General features: G+C 46.1%; 1 protein-coding gene across 1 annotated transcript in view; it reads left to right on the top strand.

Annotated features, from left to right (window-relative positions):
• LOC138513428 (dihydrofolate reductase-like) overlaps positions 1–19,168 on the top strand; it is a 427,393-nt gene extending 408,225 nt beyond the window's left edge. Inside the window, exon 7 of the mRNA XM_069628273.1 lies at positions 17,873–19,168. Coding sequence (XP_069484374.1) covers positions 17,873–17,963 — 91 coding nt within the window. The 3' untranslated portion in view covers positions 17,964–19,168. The remainder of the gene's footprint in view (positions 1–17,872) is intronic.
• Positions 19,169–20,915: the final 1,747 nt, after the last annotated feature.

Below are 20,915 nucleotides of genomic sequence, written 5' to 3'. Positions count from 1 at the left end.
TGAGCATGGTGGAGTATGCAAATTGGTGGGGTCTGCTTGGTGCGTTTTCGTACCTGACTCCTCCCCGACCATATTTAAGGCAATCCAAAATCTGCATGTCCTAAGTTCAGAAGTGCATGTTCCCGAGGGAAACTGGGATCTTAGTGCTTGGTTCTGGGACTTTTTACGGTCTTGGGGATGGAAGCTTTTCTCAGTCTTGATGGTAATCCTTGGTATTCTGTTGTTCTGTTGTTGTTGCATACAATGTCTTCCTGCCATATGTTCGATGTTAGGGGGATGTTGTGCGCCAACCGTAGGAACATTAGGACGGAAAGTGCACACACCTGAGAAGATGACTAATGTATTTGTGATGAAGGATATTACGGTCAAAGATCTAATGGCAATTGATATAACTGATGAATGTGATTCAGGATGTACGGATATTGAAATGTGGAGTTACGAGTAAAGCGACCATTTTTAGTAAAGATCTTGGCTTAGGTCAAAAGAAGGGTTTGTTAAACGGTAAATGTATAGTGCCTCCTTTATATTTAAATTGGCCTAAGCCTAGTCACTCTACGAGGATAACCGCGTTGCAAAGTTCCGATTTTTGTTGTTAACTTCGCTGCCATTTTAAGATTCGTCCATCATTTTGATTTCCATTCGTGTGTTTCTTTGTTCTAAAATGGTGGACTATGTTTTCAACTTGCAACCAAGCTCCCTGACCTTTGAGTTCTGTTAATGTTTAGACTGTCTAAGAGCCGACTGTTTAGACTAGGCAATAAGGCCTTGCACTACATATGAACTGTTGTTTAAGTGTTGTCTGCGCTCACAAGACTTATCCTTGCATACACATTAGGGACAAAGTAGAACAAACCTCGAGCGTAGACACAGGCCGAACTACATTGTACAGGAATGTAGAATAAGGCTTACTGCAGGATTTGAGAACATACATCGCCATTGTGCCACCATGGAAATGCAAACCTATGTAATCCCTTATACAACATTGCATGATCTGTATGTGAACTAGGCACAAACTCTAGACCACGAATTATTAACATGAGGAGAGGCTGGACAATATTATTCAAAATTGTATAAAAGTACGAACGTTCAGACGTCCAGCACTCTCTCACCTCTCTCTGTCGGGCTGGTATACATTACGGGTTGTTGAGATCCAGATAGCTATCTGTGTTAATATGTATTGGTTGTGTTGAGCTATACCTTGATAGTGTGCCGAAAAATAATGGAATAGGCGAGTAGTTATGATCAGAGTTGTAAATTCCTTTTATTTTTGTGATAATAGAGCCTTTATGGATGACACGTGTTTCGGCAGAGCTGCCTTTTTCAAATCCAGGCTATATAGTTAGCTCATAGATCACTGCATATTGCATAAGGATGCTGAAATGAATCCCTCCTGATACAAAGAAGTCCGCTGTATGTTCGAGTGTCCTGTGTTACTTTGTAAACTGTACAGTATTAAAGATCTGTGAATCTTTTCAGCCTGTGATTGGTGTATTTCCTTTGTGGTACTCAGCCTCGATATTTCCTTGTTCTTTCACTAGGGCCCCTTTTTACGCACGAGTGGCCACTGAGAGTCCCTTTCCTTTCCACTGCTAGTGCGAACTAGCAACTCAATCCCGTTCTCTGGAACTGCCTCTGTCTTCAAGTGGAGGTCCTCCCTGAATAGTGGGAACTTATTCTTCATCGCCTCATCCACCTTCCTGAGCTGCTAGAGACCCCTGAAGAGGCCCCGTTTTGCCCATTGGAACAACCGCGTGCACTTGCATTACATGTACTATTGAGCACAAGGCTCCTCTCTTCTGAGGGCTTGGACAGCCTCTTAGTTAGGTGTGTTGCTGATGTCGAAGGGGCCTAAAGACTACCTGCACTGCCTGTTTCCTTCCCATCTAGGTTATCAACATATTTCGTGCATTTAACAGTTTAGAGCCCAATGGTCTTGTATACACATTGTATTGATAGTGTTGTGTTGATTTACTTAGTATTGCTGTGATTCTTTTGCTATGGTCTGAGTTACAAAGGCCTTGTAATAAATGTGTTTATATATTTGATATAACACCTGTCTGGCAGTAATTTGTAAGTGTCCTTGCTCTGTGTGTTCATTGAGGTCTTTCAGTCACCCTCACCCCTCCTGAGACTTAGGGCCTCATCATGAGTTTGGCTGTATTCCCGGCTGTAATACTGCCGACTGTAATAGCCCTAGCGCCGACTGGTCCGGTGGTATTACCACCGGATCACGGGTTGGGCCTTAACGGTAAATCCCCATTCCTGAATGGGTCCATTGGATCCAATGGGGAATTTTCGGTGCTAATACTGCGGGCTAATACTTCCGACTGAAATACAGCCGAAAACAGGGATTTTCACCTCCAGAAAAAAGCTGGAGGTAAAACAGGCGATTTAGCGCCCAACTCGTGATAGGGCCAGCCCTTAAATGCGGCAGTTATACCGTTACCACCGTATTTAAGGGCTACAGCCCAACTCATGATGAGGCCCTTAGTCTTGACTGCCTGCCATAGCTACCTTGATTGGTTTGTCTTGTCCAGAGGTTACCCTGTTCCAAGAAACTAGGCTGGCCTTCTGAACCTCTGCCCACCAGGTCAGAGTTCAGAAATCCATCTTAACACATGGCATGCCCCCATGGATTTGCTTTAGGATAAACTATTGCACACTGATGTTCTGGGAGGACTTGGCCCTAGCAATTGCGGGTGGAATTAAAGTTATTAGGATGAATATGCTATCTGCTTCCAAGATTGAACTCCTTTTGGTGAAAATAAAGAAACAAATAGGAATCGCCCCACCAAATAAACACTTTTCCAAACTTGAATGAGCGATGTCCACTGTTATCTGGGTTTTTTCAGGATTTCACGAGATTATCCTGGCAATGGCGGTGCATGGCACCTACTAAGCACGGATGCCCTCTCCTGGTACCTAACTTTATCATAATTGAAGTCCATGAGAGCGATGCTGGCCGTTTACCAATTTAGTTTATTTAATGTGGGAAATGGTGAATGACGCGTCGGCGGATGGGTATCAACATCTATCTATGTTCTTTTGAGTGATTGTGAAAAGTGACATATAATCAGAAAGAGAGTCTGTTGTTTCTTTGAAAATGCTTTCACTAAATGGGACATAAACTAACTTACATCATGGTTGCCACTACCAATTTCAAAAGTGTCAAAATATGCATTGGTTAGTTGGAGGGGCAACATGGGTGTGTGAAGATGCTACCTCAACTCTCTCTAACCCCACCCACCCTAACTCCACTCTCTCTCTAACCCCACTTACCGCCACTCTCTCTATGCCCGCCCACCCTGTCTCCACTCTCTCTACCCCCACCCACTCTACCCCACACACCCTACCCCCACCCTCTCTACCCCAAACACCCTACCCCCACCCTCTCTACCCCAAACAACCACCCTACCCTCGCTACCCCAAAACACCCACCCTACCTCCACCCTCTCTACACCCACCAACCCACCCTAACTCCATTCTCTCTAGCACCACCTTCCCACCATACCACCACTCTCTTTACCCCACCCATCCACCCTACCCCCACTCTCTACCCACCCTACCCCAACACTCTCTACCCCCACCCACCCTACCCCCCACTCTCTCTGCACCCACACAACCTATCCCCCATGCTCTATAACCAAACCCACTCTACCTCCGCTCTCTCTGCCCCACCCACTCACCCACCCTACCTCCGCTCTCTCTACCCCACCCACCCTACCTCCGCTCTCTCTACCCCACCCACCCACCCTACCTCCGCTCTCTCTACCCCACCCACCCACCCTACCTCCGCTCTCTCTACCCCACCCACCCACCCTACCTCCGCTCTCTCTACCCCACCCACCCTACCTCCGCTCTCTCTACCCCACCCACCCACCCTACCTCCACTCTCTCTACACCACCCACCCACCCTACCTCCACTCTCTCTACCAGGGGTGAACTGGCCTATAGTGAACTCCAGAGATTTCCCGGTAGGCCTCTGCACCCTGGGCCTCTTTTGTGTGGTAACCTATTTTATTTCTACATTTATTCCATGGGAAAAGAGTAGGGCTTGCTGAAAATGTGCAATATGGGGCCACTTTGAAAATTATTTCCAGGACCTCTTATGGTTCAAGTCCTCCCCTGTTCCCTAGCCACACCCACCCACCCACCCACCCACCCACCCTACATCCACTCTCTCTACCCCCACCCACCCTACCTCCACTCTCTCTACCGCCACCCGCCCACCCTACCTGCACTCTCTCTACCGCACCCAACCTATCCCCACCTTCTCTACCCCAAACCACCCTACCCCCACCCTCCACCCCAACCCACCGACCCTACTACCACCATTGCTACCCCCACCAAACCAACCTACCCCAACTCACTCTACCCCCACCCACCCTGCCCCACCCTCTCTACCCCCACCAACCCATCCTTCTCCCACCCACTCTACCCCCGACCCTCTCTACCATACCTGACCCTCTCTACCCCCACTCACCCTTTCCTCACCCACTCTAGCCCCACCCACCAACCTACCATCACTCTCTGGTCCCCCACCCACCCTGAACCACACTCTCTCTATGCCCACCCACTCTGCCTCCACTCTCTCTATCCCCACTGACCCTATCTATCTTCATTCTCTATGCCCCCACCTGCCCAGCCTACCTCCACTCTGTGTATCACACCCACCCAGCCTAACTCTGCTCTCTTTACCCCCCACCCACCCTTACCTACTCTCGCTCTGCCCCACTAACTCTACTCTCACTGTTTCTACCAAACACCCACCCTATCCCCACTCTCTCTACCCCTACCCTCCCAGCTCCCTCTTCAACCCACACACCCACCCACACTCTCTACGCCCTCTCATACTCCCTCTCACACTCTCGCTTTATTTCTTACCCTCTCACTCTCAAAATCTCTCGCTCATATTTCCTTTTGCTCATCATCAATGGCACCCTCTCTCAATCAGTTCCTCCCTTACTCTATTCCCCTTCCTTCTCATTCTCTTGCACACACACACCACTTATTGCATCCTCCTTTGAAACTTTAAAGTCACCTGCCTTGAAACGTGGTGCCTATGAAAGCAGATGCAAAGAACAGCAGTGCACGCCAAAACTATTGGCTTTGCCAATGCTTGCTTTAATTGCCGCCATACACCAATTGCAAGTCCACATACTCTACAGGCCTATCTGACAGGGAATAATAAACCCTCTGACAGATGCTTAATTATAAGAGCGATCACTGCAAAGTTGCATAATTAACCAGAAGATAGATATGAATTGTCCATTATGTAATAATCCTAAGGACTATTTGCTGCATTTTGTACTACTTTGTCCTGCATATTTCCACTTCATATACTTACGGCCAATTCGAAATGCGAAACCCGGGCTTTTTTTGCAGTTTCTGAGGCGTTTAAGTTAAGGAATAATTTTATTGATTTATTGACCTAGTATATTCTCAGCAACATTGGCGCAATGATATAAGGCTATGATTATGTAATGGTTTATGGAAATGGTGTGTTTATATTCTGTATTGTTTTATGATCGAAATCATTTCCAAAATAAACATATTTGACTGACTAATAGTTTTCTCAACTATATAGAAAGGAGAGGCATTGTGACATAATTCCTCTGTTGCAGTCAAATGGTGTCTTTCAGTGTAGACTTTCAATGCTGTTTTTACTAATGCTTAATGATAATGATGTGTTATTATATAGCGCTTCAGCCATCACCCAACCCAAGTTAATGCTTACTTAACCAGGATTAGAACCTCCAGATCACATACAAATCGCTGCAGTGAGCGCTCAACCCGCTAGTCCATCCTACCACAATTATCTCATACATGCTGTGCTATGGGATGCTTTTTGTCAAGTGTACTTTATTAATGAAGATAATAAAGTTGAGCAACTACCTCATCTGATACCAGTTTAGATTATTCAATAATGAACCAATATCCAGAATAACATGATTTTTTTATTAATTAATTTGTTCTTATTTTTGTATTATGCACCTTCATGTAATATTATTTGGAATAAAGTATTACAATGTTTGCTTGATTGCCATTGGGATTTATGACATCTAAAGGACCACACCCACTTCATGCATGCTCATGTTCCCACATGCAGAGCACACCGTGAAGGGCCACACAATGGATTCTTCCAGTCTGCAAACTGGGAATTTAGCATCCCTCTGCTAACCCTCCCTTGACACACAACTGTGCTAGCCTTCCCTATGGGGAATGATGTGTTCATTGCCACCCTGGCGCCAAACCTGATTGGTGGATGCTGTGTAAATGGCCCTTTGTAAATGATTCCAGGCTCTTGTATAACCTTTCACCCGGCCTGACCTGGCTTTGGAACCTAGACCCATGAACATGTATCTAGCGTCTGGTTCGGGTGTGATCTTTCCTGTCATCGGTGGCTCGCAAGGACAAAGCAAATAGCCAGGAGAGTGATCCTTTGTCAGCCTATGAGAGCGTGTCACCCCGGGCAGTGCAAAGCGTTGCCTCCTTCCCATGTCAGCACTGAGGCCTGCTGGCACACACCCATGATGAAAGGTTAGTGCCCCGGAGCTGGGGCACCGCTACCGTTTACCAGCATTTGAAAGGATCCATTGCAGTGTTGCGACTGTGTAAGGGTTGTTAGATATCGTTGCATGGTGCATCCGGTCTTGTAAGAGGACACGAAGAGAGCAGATCATTTTCAAAAAGTGAGTCGCTTATCCTCCCGACAGTGTCAGTCAAATCATCTGTAATCTTCATCGGTGGTAGAAGTGTACTGACAAAAGTAGTGGAACTGTGGTCTCGGCAGCAGGGGAGAGGGTAGGCGGAAGCACAATGCAACATGTGACAAGTGCTGCAGCCAGGGCATTGCAATAGTCTAAGTGACTAGTACCTCCTATTACAACTTTCCACTTGCACAGGGACATGAATGGACAAACCCACTGTATAGAATGGTGAATATTGGTGTAAAAAGTAGAGGAATGGTGAACAGAAAAAAAAATAAAAGTAGTGGAACACCAGTGTCGATCGTTCCTGCTCACTTCGATCACTGCTCGGAATGTCAGTGCGATTTGCAGCTAGGCGAGAAAACGTTGCTTCCACCCGTCAGGCGCAGAGCCGAAATTAAGCTCTCACACTTAACTTCTGGGACATTGATCTAGTCAAGGCTGTCTGGCGCCCTTTCAGAATTATGCAAAGCTGTGGTCAGGGCCAAAGGGGATGGCTGTTTATAGTCCTGTAAAATTAGTTTTACTTTTTGATGAAAGACTTTTAAATCACCATGCATAGTCACCAGTATACCCAGGCGTTGCACAAGCTGTCTCCAAGAATGATTCGATGACGCTGAGGCACAGAGTGGTTAATGGCTGGCTCTGTTTCAGACAGCATTTCTGTAACAGTGCACGTGTATTTTATTTTTAGCAGAAAGAGCCCTTTTGTAATAGCCTGGTCTTCCACATCTTGCATCTGCCTCCATTTCGACACCAATACCTTGCATTTGTTACATAGACTACTAGCAGAAGTATCGTTCTCTGAACTGATAAGACATGATAACACTGATCCTGTAGGCCGCTGTTCCGATGCGCTTATCGCTTGATACGCTTTGCACCCTGAAGTAAACTGCACTGAGAATGGGCTCATGTGGCTGGCTGACATACCCCACATCAGACGTTGGCGGGAGGCGAGAGTTGGTGTGCTTCTGCATACTGGGGCTTTCTGTGCTCTCTCCCCACCTGTCGCCACACCCTGGTGTGCTGCAATTTGTTGTGGTGCATTATGGTGCAAATATCCTGGAAATCGTGCATCCTAGGGCCTGGACCTTGAGTTTTGTTTCTCGTTTCGGGACCGGTCCTTCTACGATCACATTGATGTTTTGCCGATTTCAGGCAATCGTGTCATGTGTGCAGGTGCTGAAGTCCGGGGAAAGGGGTGGGGTGTCCAAATGTCATGTAGCCAGTAATGTCCAGAAACCCCGTGTTGCCTCCCCACATTACAAAAAAAAAAGGATGTCTCCACCCGAGGAAGGGCCTGGGGGTGCTGGAAACCGTGGGGCGGAGAATGTGCCTTGCACGCACTGTTCTAGCCACCTGAATGGCTGAGCGTCCTTCCCCGGGTGCAAGTGATATTTCAGGTCTCTGAAAGGTGGTGGGAGAAGGTACCTCTGTTGGCCACTTTTCAATACAAGTAAGCCAGACAATTCACATTCAGTAAGTTCTCTAGGCAGGCCATCTGAAGCATGTTGGAACTTGCTGGTCCAGACCTACTCACACACCGCCGGGATATCTACGGGTTAGCGCTTCACCTCACAATGAAAATGCTCTGACTGGCCGAAATCACTTGTTCAGTGTTTGGGTAGATCACAGCTAACCAGGCGATGCAGAGGCATCCATTTGCAAGCAAGTCAAACTCATTCTCATTAAGTGATGCGCGAATTCTGGAAATGTGACAGAACAGTTCATATTGATTTATTTTTTATTATACTGGTTTATTCCAACCTATACAAACAAATGATGCAATACAAACTGTGATTATAATTTTATAATTGTTATATTGCAGGCAGAACTGAAGCTGTGAGCCAATCCTTTTACTGTATAGCAGCACCAAATTCTTTGTTTAGTTCTGGAAGCGGTTTATACAACCATGCTTTTGACTATACCTTCCATCAGCCCTAGCCTGTGGAAGGATCAACAGAGAAGTAGCCTACAACCTCTGGAGAGCTGCAGGTTGCAGATTTTGCTCAAATTTCTTTAGGTGCTGTGAGGGTGGCCGGTCCTCAGTATCTCCTGATTTTCAGTAACGTCTAGTGTAGCGACCACCTATTTTTGTGATGGCCATATTGTACATCTGTGTCCACACAGTGCTTAGCTCCATCTTTGTCAATAGGAGAAGGTTAATGGGAATTTAAACCAAAACATCTAGTGAGCTACAGCTTCTGAGTTCTGTGCAGGAAGATTCCCGCTCAATCCCAGGATGTTTGTCAATGTTTAGCAAAGTTAATTGACATAACCATCGTTTGATTTCCCACACATATGTCCTCCCCGCATAACGATCATAGACCGAGATGTACTGAACCGCTTGTATATCCATTCACAGATATTGATCCAAGAAAAATGCATGAATGTATTAAATAATAAATAAATACAATAGTACGCATTCATGCGTGGTGGGTCCCATTGGGACATTTTGTGGTGCGTTGGGAAGAGTTGTTGTGCCTGAGGGGGGTGAAAGTCTTTCCTGACAGCTACTCATGTCACAATATGATCTGCAAGAACTTCCCCCAAGAATCTTGGCTGGACAAACAGAAAAATCGCAGGGATGTCTTGTTGCCTGATCCAACAAAGTTGACCTTTTTTTTAAAATCATTTTTGATACTGATCAAACAGACCCAGTGTTTAAGGAAAATGTGGACCATCACTGCTGGTGAATGTTTGCATATGCTAACAATGACCTGCTCATCCTGCAATCTGGCAATGCATTGTCTTTGCTCTTTTTCCTTGGAACCAAAGGGTGGGACTGCGGGATGCATGATACCTTGCGAGAAACTAGGGCAATGGGTTGAATGGGTTTTTGGGCACCAGTGTCCATTACACAGTGTTGCAGTGCTGCGGTGGAATATGTCATGGGCAATGATGTCAAGTGGATACATTGAGTGAGGGAAATCAGGAGGTTTGCCATGCACCGTTACACCATCACTGATCTCATGGGCAGGGCCCTCTGGCTCCTGACCTTTCTCCCACTCCATGGTGCCAACCAGTGGAAATACCTCCCCCAAGACAATATTCAGGTCTTTTAGGGTCAGTAAAGGTTTTTCTTGTTAAGGAAATGTAGAGCTTCTTAATGTCAAGGGCCTTGCCACAGGCTGAGGAACCCACAGATGACTTGAATCTAAGTTCTGTTGTTCTTGATAACAACAAAAGAAAATGGAGGGATTAGTTTATTCTTAGGTATGTGGGTGAGGATTCAACAGAGAAAACAAATCAAACTTTCTTTTATGAGCATGGTCATTGACTCTTCCATCTTTCCCTTATGCACTACATTTCTGGTGGTGAAAATTGAGTCACTCACAGCCCTAGGGGTTTAAGTGTCCCTCACCTCTTTCTTGGCTAAGATATTATTATTGACAGAATGTGACTTGTCTGCTTCTCATCCCCGAGATCCTTGGAACCACAACGGGTGGCTGTTGAATCCTTTTGACTAGGGCAACTCATCTGACTCTTAGAGATTCTTTGGGATCGCATTGGGCCTAGGGGTTGCTGGGCCTAACCCCCAGTTGGGGTTCTGGAGATCTTATTGGCTGATCACCTCCACGAAGCCTCAAGTCTCCTTATGCAGGCGTCTCCAGGACACCACTCTCTTCTCCTGCCCCTTCTTTCTTATCACTTCACCTTTCTCTATTTTACTGGTTAACTCTCTATTCCCCTCTTCCATCCAGCTTTATCTGTTCTTTACCACCTTGATGATTGGCCCTGTTCTAACCGGGCCGTTCTCAATCCCATTTTGGCTGCTCTTACTTTTTCTCTTTCTCCTCCTCTACTTCTCCCTAAGTCTTTCCACCCTTCTTGTTAGTTTTCATCAACGACTTTATCACCTCTTCTTTTCCTACACTCCATGTTTGCTTCAGCACTTATTCTCCACTCTTATGCAGCTCTCTCAAACCTTTCACTCTTCCTTTCTCTGATGTTCTATTTGCTACCTCCTCTCAACCCCACTACTCCTCTATAAACTCCTCTACTCCTCGTCTTCTCTCATACACTTCCCTCCTCCTTTCTGCTTCTCTCCTCTCTGTGGCTCTTGTCATGCTCTCTCATGCTCCTCTCTTTCAACTACTTACTCCCACATCTCTCCATGCCTTCTATCCCTTATTATTCTTAAGCAGGTTCACCCTCTTTTCTTTTAACTATGTAATTGACATCATCTGGTGGCTCATTTTGAAAAAAGCACTTTGATTGAGGAGCTTGCAGGTAAACTGCAAACTCCCTAGCTGGTTTTGTTTGTTGGGTGTCCTGATACACAGATCAGTGGCCTGAGCCCTCGTGTAGGTGAGCTGCCATCCTGGAATCCTGTTCACTGCATACTCGGACCAGGTTGATCAACATTCTGGATCCAGAGGTATCTGTGTTAGCTTGCGCTGCTGCTGAAAAGTATTGTGCCAGATAATAGTGTTTGTTTTAGTGGGGATCTCTGGTAGAGGTCTTGTGGACACTTGTAATGGGAAGGGTTGCAATGGGAAAAACACAATAGACAGTATTGTGCCCTCAAACAGTATCACTCACTCCCAATGTCTGTACAGACATGGAAAGTGTAATATATAACAATATAAAAGATATGCAGAAAAGGCACTCATTGTACAACACAGTGGAGTGCAGAAACTTATAACAGGCAGTGAAGTGGACCTTGTTCTTAGCTGGTACCCTTGAAAATTCTTGGTATTCATCACATTATCCTTCACATTCAGAGGTGTCGTCCATTCCATGGCAGGTATCCATGGCTGGTACGTCACATCCCAAAGCTGGCCAATTGTCAAAGGAGAGCTTTTCATCTGCACCGCTTCTTATTGTAGAACCTGCTGGCACCCATTTAAGGCTCCCTGCTGTCACGTTAGGTCTTGGCAAATACCGTGTTCATACATGAGCCATGCGGTACACCGAGAGGGGTGGATTCGCTGTATGTATCAGATTCCTTTCCAAAAGACTTGGCAAGCTCGAAGTAGTAAGAGTCCAATTCTAAAATACAAATAAAAATGGCACCCCTCAAGCTCACATAAATGTGTTTGCATCCGGCTGAGAATTACAGTGTGTATTATGCCCTCTTTATTTATTTTATTTATTTATTGTGCATTTGTAAGGCGCTGTTACATCAAGTAAATTGTGTTTCAAAGTGCCCACAGGGCAACAGGGAGGGGACATGGAAATTATGAACAAAAACAACAATGAAAGATAGGGGCAGTCCTACTAGGCCTTTTGAGCATTCAGAATGTGCAAGTGAAGAGAGAAGAGAGAAGGGATGAGGGAGTGGGGGGTAAGTGCTATGTGTATCAAGAGCTGGGAAGTGAGCAGCTGTAAGTGCCTAGTTGGAGGGGTCATCCGCCAATAACTAATAAGTGCAGGCCTGTGGTGACATAGGCCAGTGGGGTGCCAAGGCAAAGTGCTGGGGAGTGGAGAGTGTAGGTGATTGGGTGTGGGAAGCCAGGATCCGGGAGGACACATAAAGGCCCTGGTCACCAATCTCAGCAACTGTGGGATTTAACAGAGGAGGGAGGGAGGGAGGGAAGGAGGATGTGAAAAGGAAAGTCTTGAGGAGCTTCTGGAATTTGAGGAGATCCGGCTCAAGATAACAGGAAGGGGGAGCATATTCCACAGGAGGGAGCCTGCAGAGGAGAGGGATCGGCAACCAGCCACAGATTAGCTAGTGCCAGAGGAACATAAATATCTGGAGGGAGAGTATTTAGTGAAAGCAAGTGGTAGATCGAGGTTTCCCCGGCCCCAGACAGCCTTGTTGATGATGCAGAGGGATTAGAATTTGATCCTTGCAGCAACCAGGAGCCAGTGGAGAGTTTTTAGGGCTGGAGAGATACAGTCCCTGGGTTTGAGGCCAAGGATAAGTCTTGTAGCCCTATTCTGGATTAGCTAGAGTGGTTGTAGAGAAGATGAGAGTAGATTAAGGAAAAAGCTAATGCAGTAGTCTATGCAGTTGTATACTACTTGACCTTTTCACAATTGACCTCGGGAGAATTGACCTCAGGAGAATTGACCTAATTTAGAAGGTCAATTAGGACATATATGCGGGGGAATCCCCCTGCAACTCCCCACCTAATCCAAAACACCCCGCAATCCCCCACCCAATCCCCTTATATTATTTTTAATCCAAAACCAAACCAATACATATATAATAATATGAAGGTCAATTGTGCAGAAGGTCAGTTAGGACCACTATAATTAGGTCAATTGTGCAAAAGGTCAATTGTAATGCCGTTTAGCCTAGAGAGAACCAGAGCTCTAGAGACATTGAGCTTCTGGTAGAAAGTGAGGAAAGGAAGAATTCCTTCGAAGAGGTGAATTGAAAGTGGGACTTCTTGGCAAGTTCCTGAATGTGAAGAATGAAGAAACGAGAGGAGTCAAAGATGATTCCAAGGATTCTGGCTTCAGATGAGGGAGAAGGGGGAGAGCCCATAAAGGATGGCCAGAGTGAGGGACAGAAAGAGGGAGCGGGAGTCCCAAAAGGAATGATCTCAGACTTGCTGGCATTGAGGCAGAGATAATTGGAAGTACACCATGACTGGATGGCAGATAGGCAGTCAGGAATGATGGAGGGAGTAAGAAAAGAATCAGAGAGAAGTTTGAAGAAGAGTTGTGTGTCATCTGTAAATATACTGGATGTTTGGGGAGAAGGTGGAAATGAGGTGGGCAAGCGGAGCAAGGTCGTTTTTAAAGAGCCACAGAGAAAGGTTGGAGCCCTGGGGGACGCTGCAGGTCGAGATAGAGGTGAAGAAGGAGCCCAGAATAACATGGGACGGATGGTCAATGAGGAAGGAGGTCAGCCAGTCCAGTGCCTGTTCTGAGATACCTAGGGTATTGTGGAGTCGCTTTATGAGGATGGAGTGGTTGACCGTATCAAATGCAGAAGAGAGATCAAGTAGAATGAAAACAGCTGGAGAGTTGGAATCGGGAGATGCGAGCAGTTCCTCACAGGTGTTCAGAAGCGCAGTTTGCATGCCTCTGGATGCTCAGAATCCAGATTGATGGTTGTGGAGGCAGCTAACAAGTTCAGTGTGCTAGGCCAGATGGGGGAAGACCAGCTTCTGCCAGAGTTTCCCAAGGAAGGGGGTGATAGATATGGGGCGGTAGTTGGCTGGGCAAGGCGGGTCTGCAGAAGGTCTTTCAGGAGGGGGCATACAAGGGAGTGCTTGCGGGAGGAGGGGAAAGATCCAGTAGCAAAATAATGGAGTGCAGGGGCAAGGCAGCCAGTATTGTCCTTAATGGTTCTGGAGGAGCGGGGGGAGATCTGTTTGGAGGAGACCTTCATGGAGCAGATAACTCTGGTAACCTCATCAGGTGTGATAGGAGAGAAATGCAGAGGGATGATTGGAGGCCATAGGAGGCAAGGGGTTGGGTCTAGGGGAGGGGTAGGGGGATGCAAGGGAGCGAAAAGGTTGATTACGGGTGCACACCTCAAATTCAATGAAGATTATAATATAATGTTAAAATTGTTTAAGGTTTGTTTTAGGTGCGGGGGAGGAACTGGGCCACGGCAGGGATGCAAGGGAGCTCAGGATGTCCTGAGTTTTCGCAGTGAAGTGCATTGCAGAGGGCCTGGGAGGGAAGAGGTGAGGAGGAGACTGCAGAGGGGTTGGCTAGTTCCCTGCACATTTTAAAGAGTTGAGCCATGTTGTTGGATGCACTAGAGATGCAATCCTGGATGTGGGCCCTTTTCTTGGTGCGGATGGAGAGTCTAAACATGTACATTTGAATCTCTGAAACTGTGGCTAAAATTCATGTTGCCATAACCTACAAAACATGGCTTTTGATTGCATCTCTTAGAATAGACTTTAGAACAGAAGCCCAGTGACTTATAATGTATCATTCACAGCAACTTAAAGTGGGCTTCAGCCAGTTCACCTTAACTACCAACACCATGTTAAACTCAGCTCTTTGTATATTTTCTATACAGCTCACAGGAATAAAACATTTAGAATACAAAAAACAGTTTGCCACATTGTATGCCGCTCAGGTGTTCAGATGGTAAATGTACTGTATACTGAAAGCCGTCATTGGAATAAGTGGGCCATGACAACATTTAGACAAAAAAAATATCTTGAAATATAGGTCACAAATCAAAATGTACATTTTCTTAACCTAAAATTAAAAATGTTAAGGCCCTAACTTCACTCTCTCTAACCCCACTTACCCCCACGCTCTCTACAACACCCACCCACCCTACCCCCACCCTCTCTACCCCAAACACCCACCCTACCCTCGCTACCCCAAAACACCCACCCTACCTCCACCCTCTCTACACCCACCAAACCACCCTAACTCCATTCTTCTCTCTAGCACCACCTTCCCACCATACACCACTCTCTTTACCCCACCAATCCACTCTACCCCCACTCTCTACCCACCCTACCCCAACCCTCTCTACCCCCACCCCATATTTTCTATACAGTTCACAGGAATAAAACATTTACAATACAAAAAACAGTTTGCCACATTGTATGCCGCTCAGGTGTCCAGATGTTAAATGTACTGTATACTGAAAGCCGTCATTGGAATAAGTGGGCCATGACAACATTTAGACAAAAATAAATCTTGAAATATAGGTCACAAATCAAAATGTACATTTTCTTAACCTAAAATTAAAAATGTTAAGGCACTGAAGTTGTTCAGTACTCAGGGTATACATAAACCATGATATAAATAAATAACAATAATACATAGAAATAAAGAATTGTGTGCTCAGAGCTGTCTACTGCCTAAGGTGACACATTAACAATGGTGGAGCTGATTAAAGCCTTGGTGCCTTGGTTGTGGAGGGGCTGTCCCAGTTGATTTAGCGGCTCACCAGGAACACACTATGGTTCCCAATCGATAGCGGTGAAGCCGGGCAAGTGCTTAAACTCAGGTCCACCAACATCATGGGATGCGATAGCTACCTGAACTGCAATGTGCTTCAAAGGACACCTCCATCACCCTCTCCTCCTCCTCAGAGTGTGTCCCTGTTTGTTGTGGGCAAGGCATGCGCGTGTAGGTGCTTTAACGACCATTGAATGGCAAAGAGACGCTGAGTTGTGGGATACTAAATGTATCTCAGAAGGCAGTGTCCGGCATGCCCATGGGCGTAATTCTAGGGGGGCAGGGGCGTTTGCCCCCCCCCCCCAACTTTCATGGCACACCATTTTGTCCACATTCATTTGGCTGGGGCACTTTTTCTTCAGATGTCATGCCCCCACCCCAACATTTTCAGCAAAGTTACTCCACTGGGCATGCCACAAAAATAAATTGGGGCCAGAATAGTAGCGAAAGGTATTGGTCAGATGGCGGTTTCATCTGACAAATGACATATATGTATACATGTTGCTTTGAAGTACAGTAGAGGAATCGGAGTATTAGCCAATCTATGTTTAAGTTTACAAACCCCAAAGAGGCTGGCATCATCTTTTTAATTTATAGCTGTGATATTTGATTCCATAATATACATGTTTACTCTGCCCAACCCCCAGTCAGTACTTGATGTCATGCTCCCACTGGTCAGAGGCATTCTGATATGTGGAATTAATTTGGCATCTATACTTTGAGTGCACCACACTAGAGCAAGCAGCCTGCAATTAATGGCAAGCACATTTCAAAAGTACCTTCTGGGAGATGTTACATTTGATTAAATGTGCATTTATAGATGCTGTGGCCTCAAAGAGATAGCTTTAGGCTGCCTAATACCTAAACATCATACAACCTGCTAACAGCATTAAACCAAGTTTATTTGGAATATCATATCCATAAAGCCTCTGTACAAAATATAATACCTAACATTCTAAAGCCTTTATGAAATCACTTAACAGATTATCAATATTGGGGGCAAAATCCTTTGCGCTACATTCTGCCAGATCTAATGCATACATACAACCCAATTACTGTTTCATGATATTTCTGTCTGCCTGGGGATTTAACATGGATAGAGAGGGATCTCCCGTCCTACCCATAGTAAAATATGCTACTAAGAGATTTATTTTCCAATTTTCACACCAATGGAAGGCCATACAGTAATGAATTTGTCCGTAAATCTTATTTTTGGCTGATATGCCATAAAAGATGAAAATACTAAAATAATCATCAAACATTAATATACATAACCCAGGATACACAATACACAGAAAGTCTTACTTGCCACGTTTCATTCTTCAAAGCCAAACATGTATATGGCACTACCGGTTCAAAAACAGTAACGTAATCATAACCATGTGATTAGATGTAACCGATAGTGGGGATCGGACACCAGTGGAAGTGTTCCAGCTGTGCCACACATCTGAGTCAATGCAGCCCGTGACATTATTCATACATGCAACAAATGTTACTCTCATGGTAAAGCTCATTTGAATCCTTCCAAATTGTTCCCCAACCTCCTAAGATCATAACACGCTCCTCAGTTGGCAAGTGCCGTACATAGGGACCACCAAAACCTATCTAATTTGGGATACTTATCACAGTTTGAAATCAAGGGTCTAAATGGCATCCTTTGTCCCTATGTGATGCCCACCTGGAATCTATACATATATATTTGTGAAAGCTTCTGTGTTTGGGGTTGGCTCCAGTCCCACAACAGTTGGTGGGCTGAGGTTTTGGCCCGAGGTCGGCATACCAGTCTGGAGTGTACTGGCGATAGTGAAATCTGACCAACTCCCCCCATTTGCCCTCCACTGGTGTGTACTGGCGATTGTGAAATCTGACCAACCCGATCCGTTCACCCTGCACAGAGTGAGTTCCGGCCCTGTGCTAGAAGTATGGGCGATTTCGGACGAATTTGCGATTGTTGGCTCCAGTCCCACAACAGTTGGTGGGCTGAGGTTTTGGCCCGAGGTCGGCATACCAGTCTGGAGTGTACTGGCGATAGTGAAATCTGACCAACTCCCGCCATTTGCCCTGCACAGGACGGGCTCCGACTCTCTGCTATTAGTATGGGCGATTTCAGGAGACTGCCGATTTTGCAATTTTTCAGAAATAGGAAGTTAGGATACAATATAACATAGACAAGGCTATAGCGAACCCCCGCGTGCATGTCACCTACAGACCGGGGCAACTCCGGGTGGGTACCGCTAGTTTTAAATAAAGTTACTACTGTATTTGTTAACATTTAGATGAAGTCTATTGAATTTAACTTATTTTGTGTGCATTTTTTACAGGTTCCCCGGAGTTCCTTTAGGACTACAAGAAGAAAATGGCATCAAATACGAATTCCAAGTATATGAAAGAAAAGGAAGCATCTCAATGTGACTCGCAGTGCCATTGTGACACAAGTATATCTGCATTCCAGGTGGATAAAGGGGAGGCCTTCAATTGGATCTGTCTCCGGGCTGGACGTGTCAAACCTGCATATCCATCATCTAATGGGAAACACTACATGGCCAAGACGATGAGCACAATGACAATGACACCTTTTCCTCTGACACAGTCCCAAATAAATTCACAGAGCACAGCAACATGCTGAGCATCGCAAGAATGGGATCTTCTCAAAGTACATCTTATTGCGATTAATGTAATATCTAAGACTGGCTCCAGAGAACATTGGCAGAGCCTCCACCCCTTATATATGTGTATGCCCCAGGAACATATGCCCAGCTGCTGTGTTATCCACTGGCAGACGGACCGGTCATTTTCTGTTACGGAGGCCTATGATGGGACATCAGCGCTGGAGATTTTGGGTCTGCTAATGAATGGGATCAGTATAGACCTTTGGAGCTGGGGAGACAATTTATTTGCTTCCTCCCAACTATCAAGGGAGCACCGATGCACAAATGCTACTGAGAGGTCAGTGTATGCATACCACATGGGATCAAAGAAAAGTGCAAAGGGTTCGGTATTGCACCCTGTGTCCTTTGCACCAAGCAGATGCACCCTTCTAAGAGGGTTGTGTTTTTCGCAGATCGACCCTGATTTGCCTTCTCACCCCGGTGTGCCATGAGCGTGGAAATGTGCAAGAAAAAAAATATCTTTTGTGAATTTCAGAAATGATGTGCAGGGACTTAGCGTATCAGGGAATTGAAAGAATTGTGCGGAAAGTTACAATTAATCAGCCGCAAAAAGTGTGCACAATAATTTAATGAATGTTCGTGCTGGTAGGTAGCCACTAGTAGACAGTAATATGATGAAATAGTGATGGGTAGCTTCAGAGTTTTCGAAATCGGTTGAGAAGTTGATTTCTCAGTGGGGATATTACTGGGTCCACAACTAGACAGATAGTTAATAAAAGAATAACATTTAACAATATAAGCTTATCTGTTACGAGCAAGTTAAAAGGCTGATGTCTTTCCAGACAGATCGATGACATATGGGGAATATTAACATTTGATATGTTTCTTTTCAAATGATGTGCTATTAATGCAAATGGCATGACAATGATTATATCTACACAAATGACGAGGATGGCATTCAGGTGTGCAAGTTTATAAACAATAAATGCTTTATTTAGATATCTTTCATCCACTATTCACTTGTAAGTAACTCTACCATTTCCTCCTTATTCAATTACCAAATGTTCTATTTATCTATTTGGTTTTATAATACGCCTATACACGATGTGTTTCAAGGCGCAACAAGACAAGAGCGGGGTCCAAGGATGGCAAACAAAAAACGGTCCTACAAGGCCTTGTGACATTCGGATCGTGCAAGTGCAGTAAACCGAAGGGCAGGGGAGAATGGGGATGGGGGGGATGCCTGAGGGTTTAGCGAGTGCCAGAGGAGGACAGGTGGACAGAGCCCAGAGACAAGAGAGTGCCGGGGCAGAAGGTCACATGCTAAGTACGAGGAGCAGGGCTGGAGGGGCTCAGTGGGAGCAGGCTCAGCCAGGCTAGTGCAGGGGGAGGGAGCCCAGAAGGGCAAGTGCCGGTTGGGGGGTGGGGAGGATCAGAGGATACCAAGTGCAGGGGTAGACTCGTCACGGAGGGCCTGGTGCCCTGTAAGAGTCTGAAGGAACTAGGCAGCCAGTCAAGAGGCAGAGGATGAACATTAGCAGGGGAGGGGGAGAGGGAAGGAGGAAGGGAAAAGGAGGGTCTTGAGAAGCTTCCGGAATTTAAGGAGATCCGGCTCAAGTCTGAGAAAGGCAGGGAGGCCATTGCCGAGGGAGACGGGTGCACAGATCTACCCCCCACTTTCTGCTTGGAGAAGCATCTTGCTAGGGTTCTAGCAAGAAGGTACTTAGGGGGACAGAGAGTTGGATGTAGTGGAGTCCCAGGCCCCAGAAAGGCTTGTGGATGATGCAGAGGTTTTGAACTTGATCCTCACAGCAACCCGAGCCAGTGGCAAGATTATAGGGCTGGAGAGATGCAGTCCCTGGACTTGAGGCCAAGGATAAGTTTTGCAGTCCTATTTTGGATTAGTTGAGGGGGGTGAAGGGAGGAATTAGTTAAGTCGAGGAAGAGGCTGTTGCAGTATCCAGCCTGGAGAGGACTAGAGCTCTGGAGACATTGGGCCTCATTATAAGTGAGCAGGTCTGGAAATAAAGGTACATTGTAACAACGTTACCGGCACCTTTTCCGGATTGACTCACTTCGAGTCTGCCGGTAGGGGTTGTGAACTACTGGCAGGCCTGACCTGCTGGTAGTTCTGGCCCCTACCGGCGGATTTTTCACTGAAGCACCGGCACCATTGCCAATGGTGCTTCAGGGTTCCCATTCCTGTGGAGTCCTATGGGACGTTACCGTTCTTCCACTGCCTGTGATATCCCGGTGCACCTGGATGTCAGGTGGTGGAAAAAGTAAGACGAGGTTGCCGGTGGGCCACCGGCAGCCTACTGGCAACCTCATAATAAGGGTCATTGAGTTTCTAGGGGAAGGTGAGGAAAGGGAGAATGCCTCTGAGGAGGTGCAGCTGAAAGTGGGCCTTCTTGGCAAGGTCCGTGTTGTGAGGAGAGAAGGAGAGAGAGGAGTCTAAGATGACACCATTTTTTTTTGCCTCACAGGAGGGTGAGGGGGGGCCCATGGAGGGCGTCTAGAGTGTAGGAGGGAAGGTGGGAGCTGGAGTCACAATGAGAAGGATCTCAGTCTTACTGGCATTAAGGCAGAGATTGTTAGCAGTGCACCATGCCTGAATAGCAGACAGACAGGCAGAAATGAGAGAGGAGGAGGAGGAGGAGGCAGGGGAAGGAGGTTTGATGTAGAGTTGCATGTCGTCAGCATGACACTGGAAGATAGGAGAGAAGTCAGAGATCAAATGGGCTAAGGGGGCAAG

Source organism: Ambystoma mexicanum, chromosome 12 (genome assembly GCF_040938575.1).
Source record: "Ambystoma mexicanum isolate Mex_15411 chromosome 12, UKY_AmexF1_1, whole genome shotgun sequence".
Lineage (NCBI taxonomy): Eukaryota > Metazoa > Chordata > Amphibia > Caudata > Ambystomatidae > Ambystoma > Ambystoma mexicanum.
Note: the sequence above shows the minus strand (reverse complement) of the source record. Positions and strands in the feature narration are given on the sequence as shown.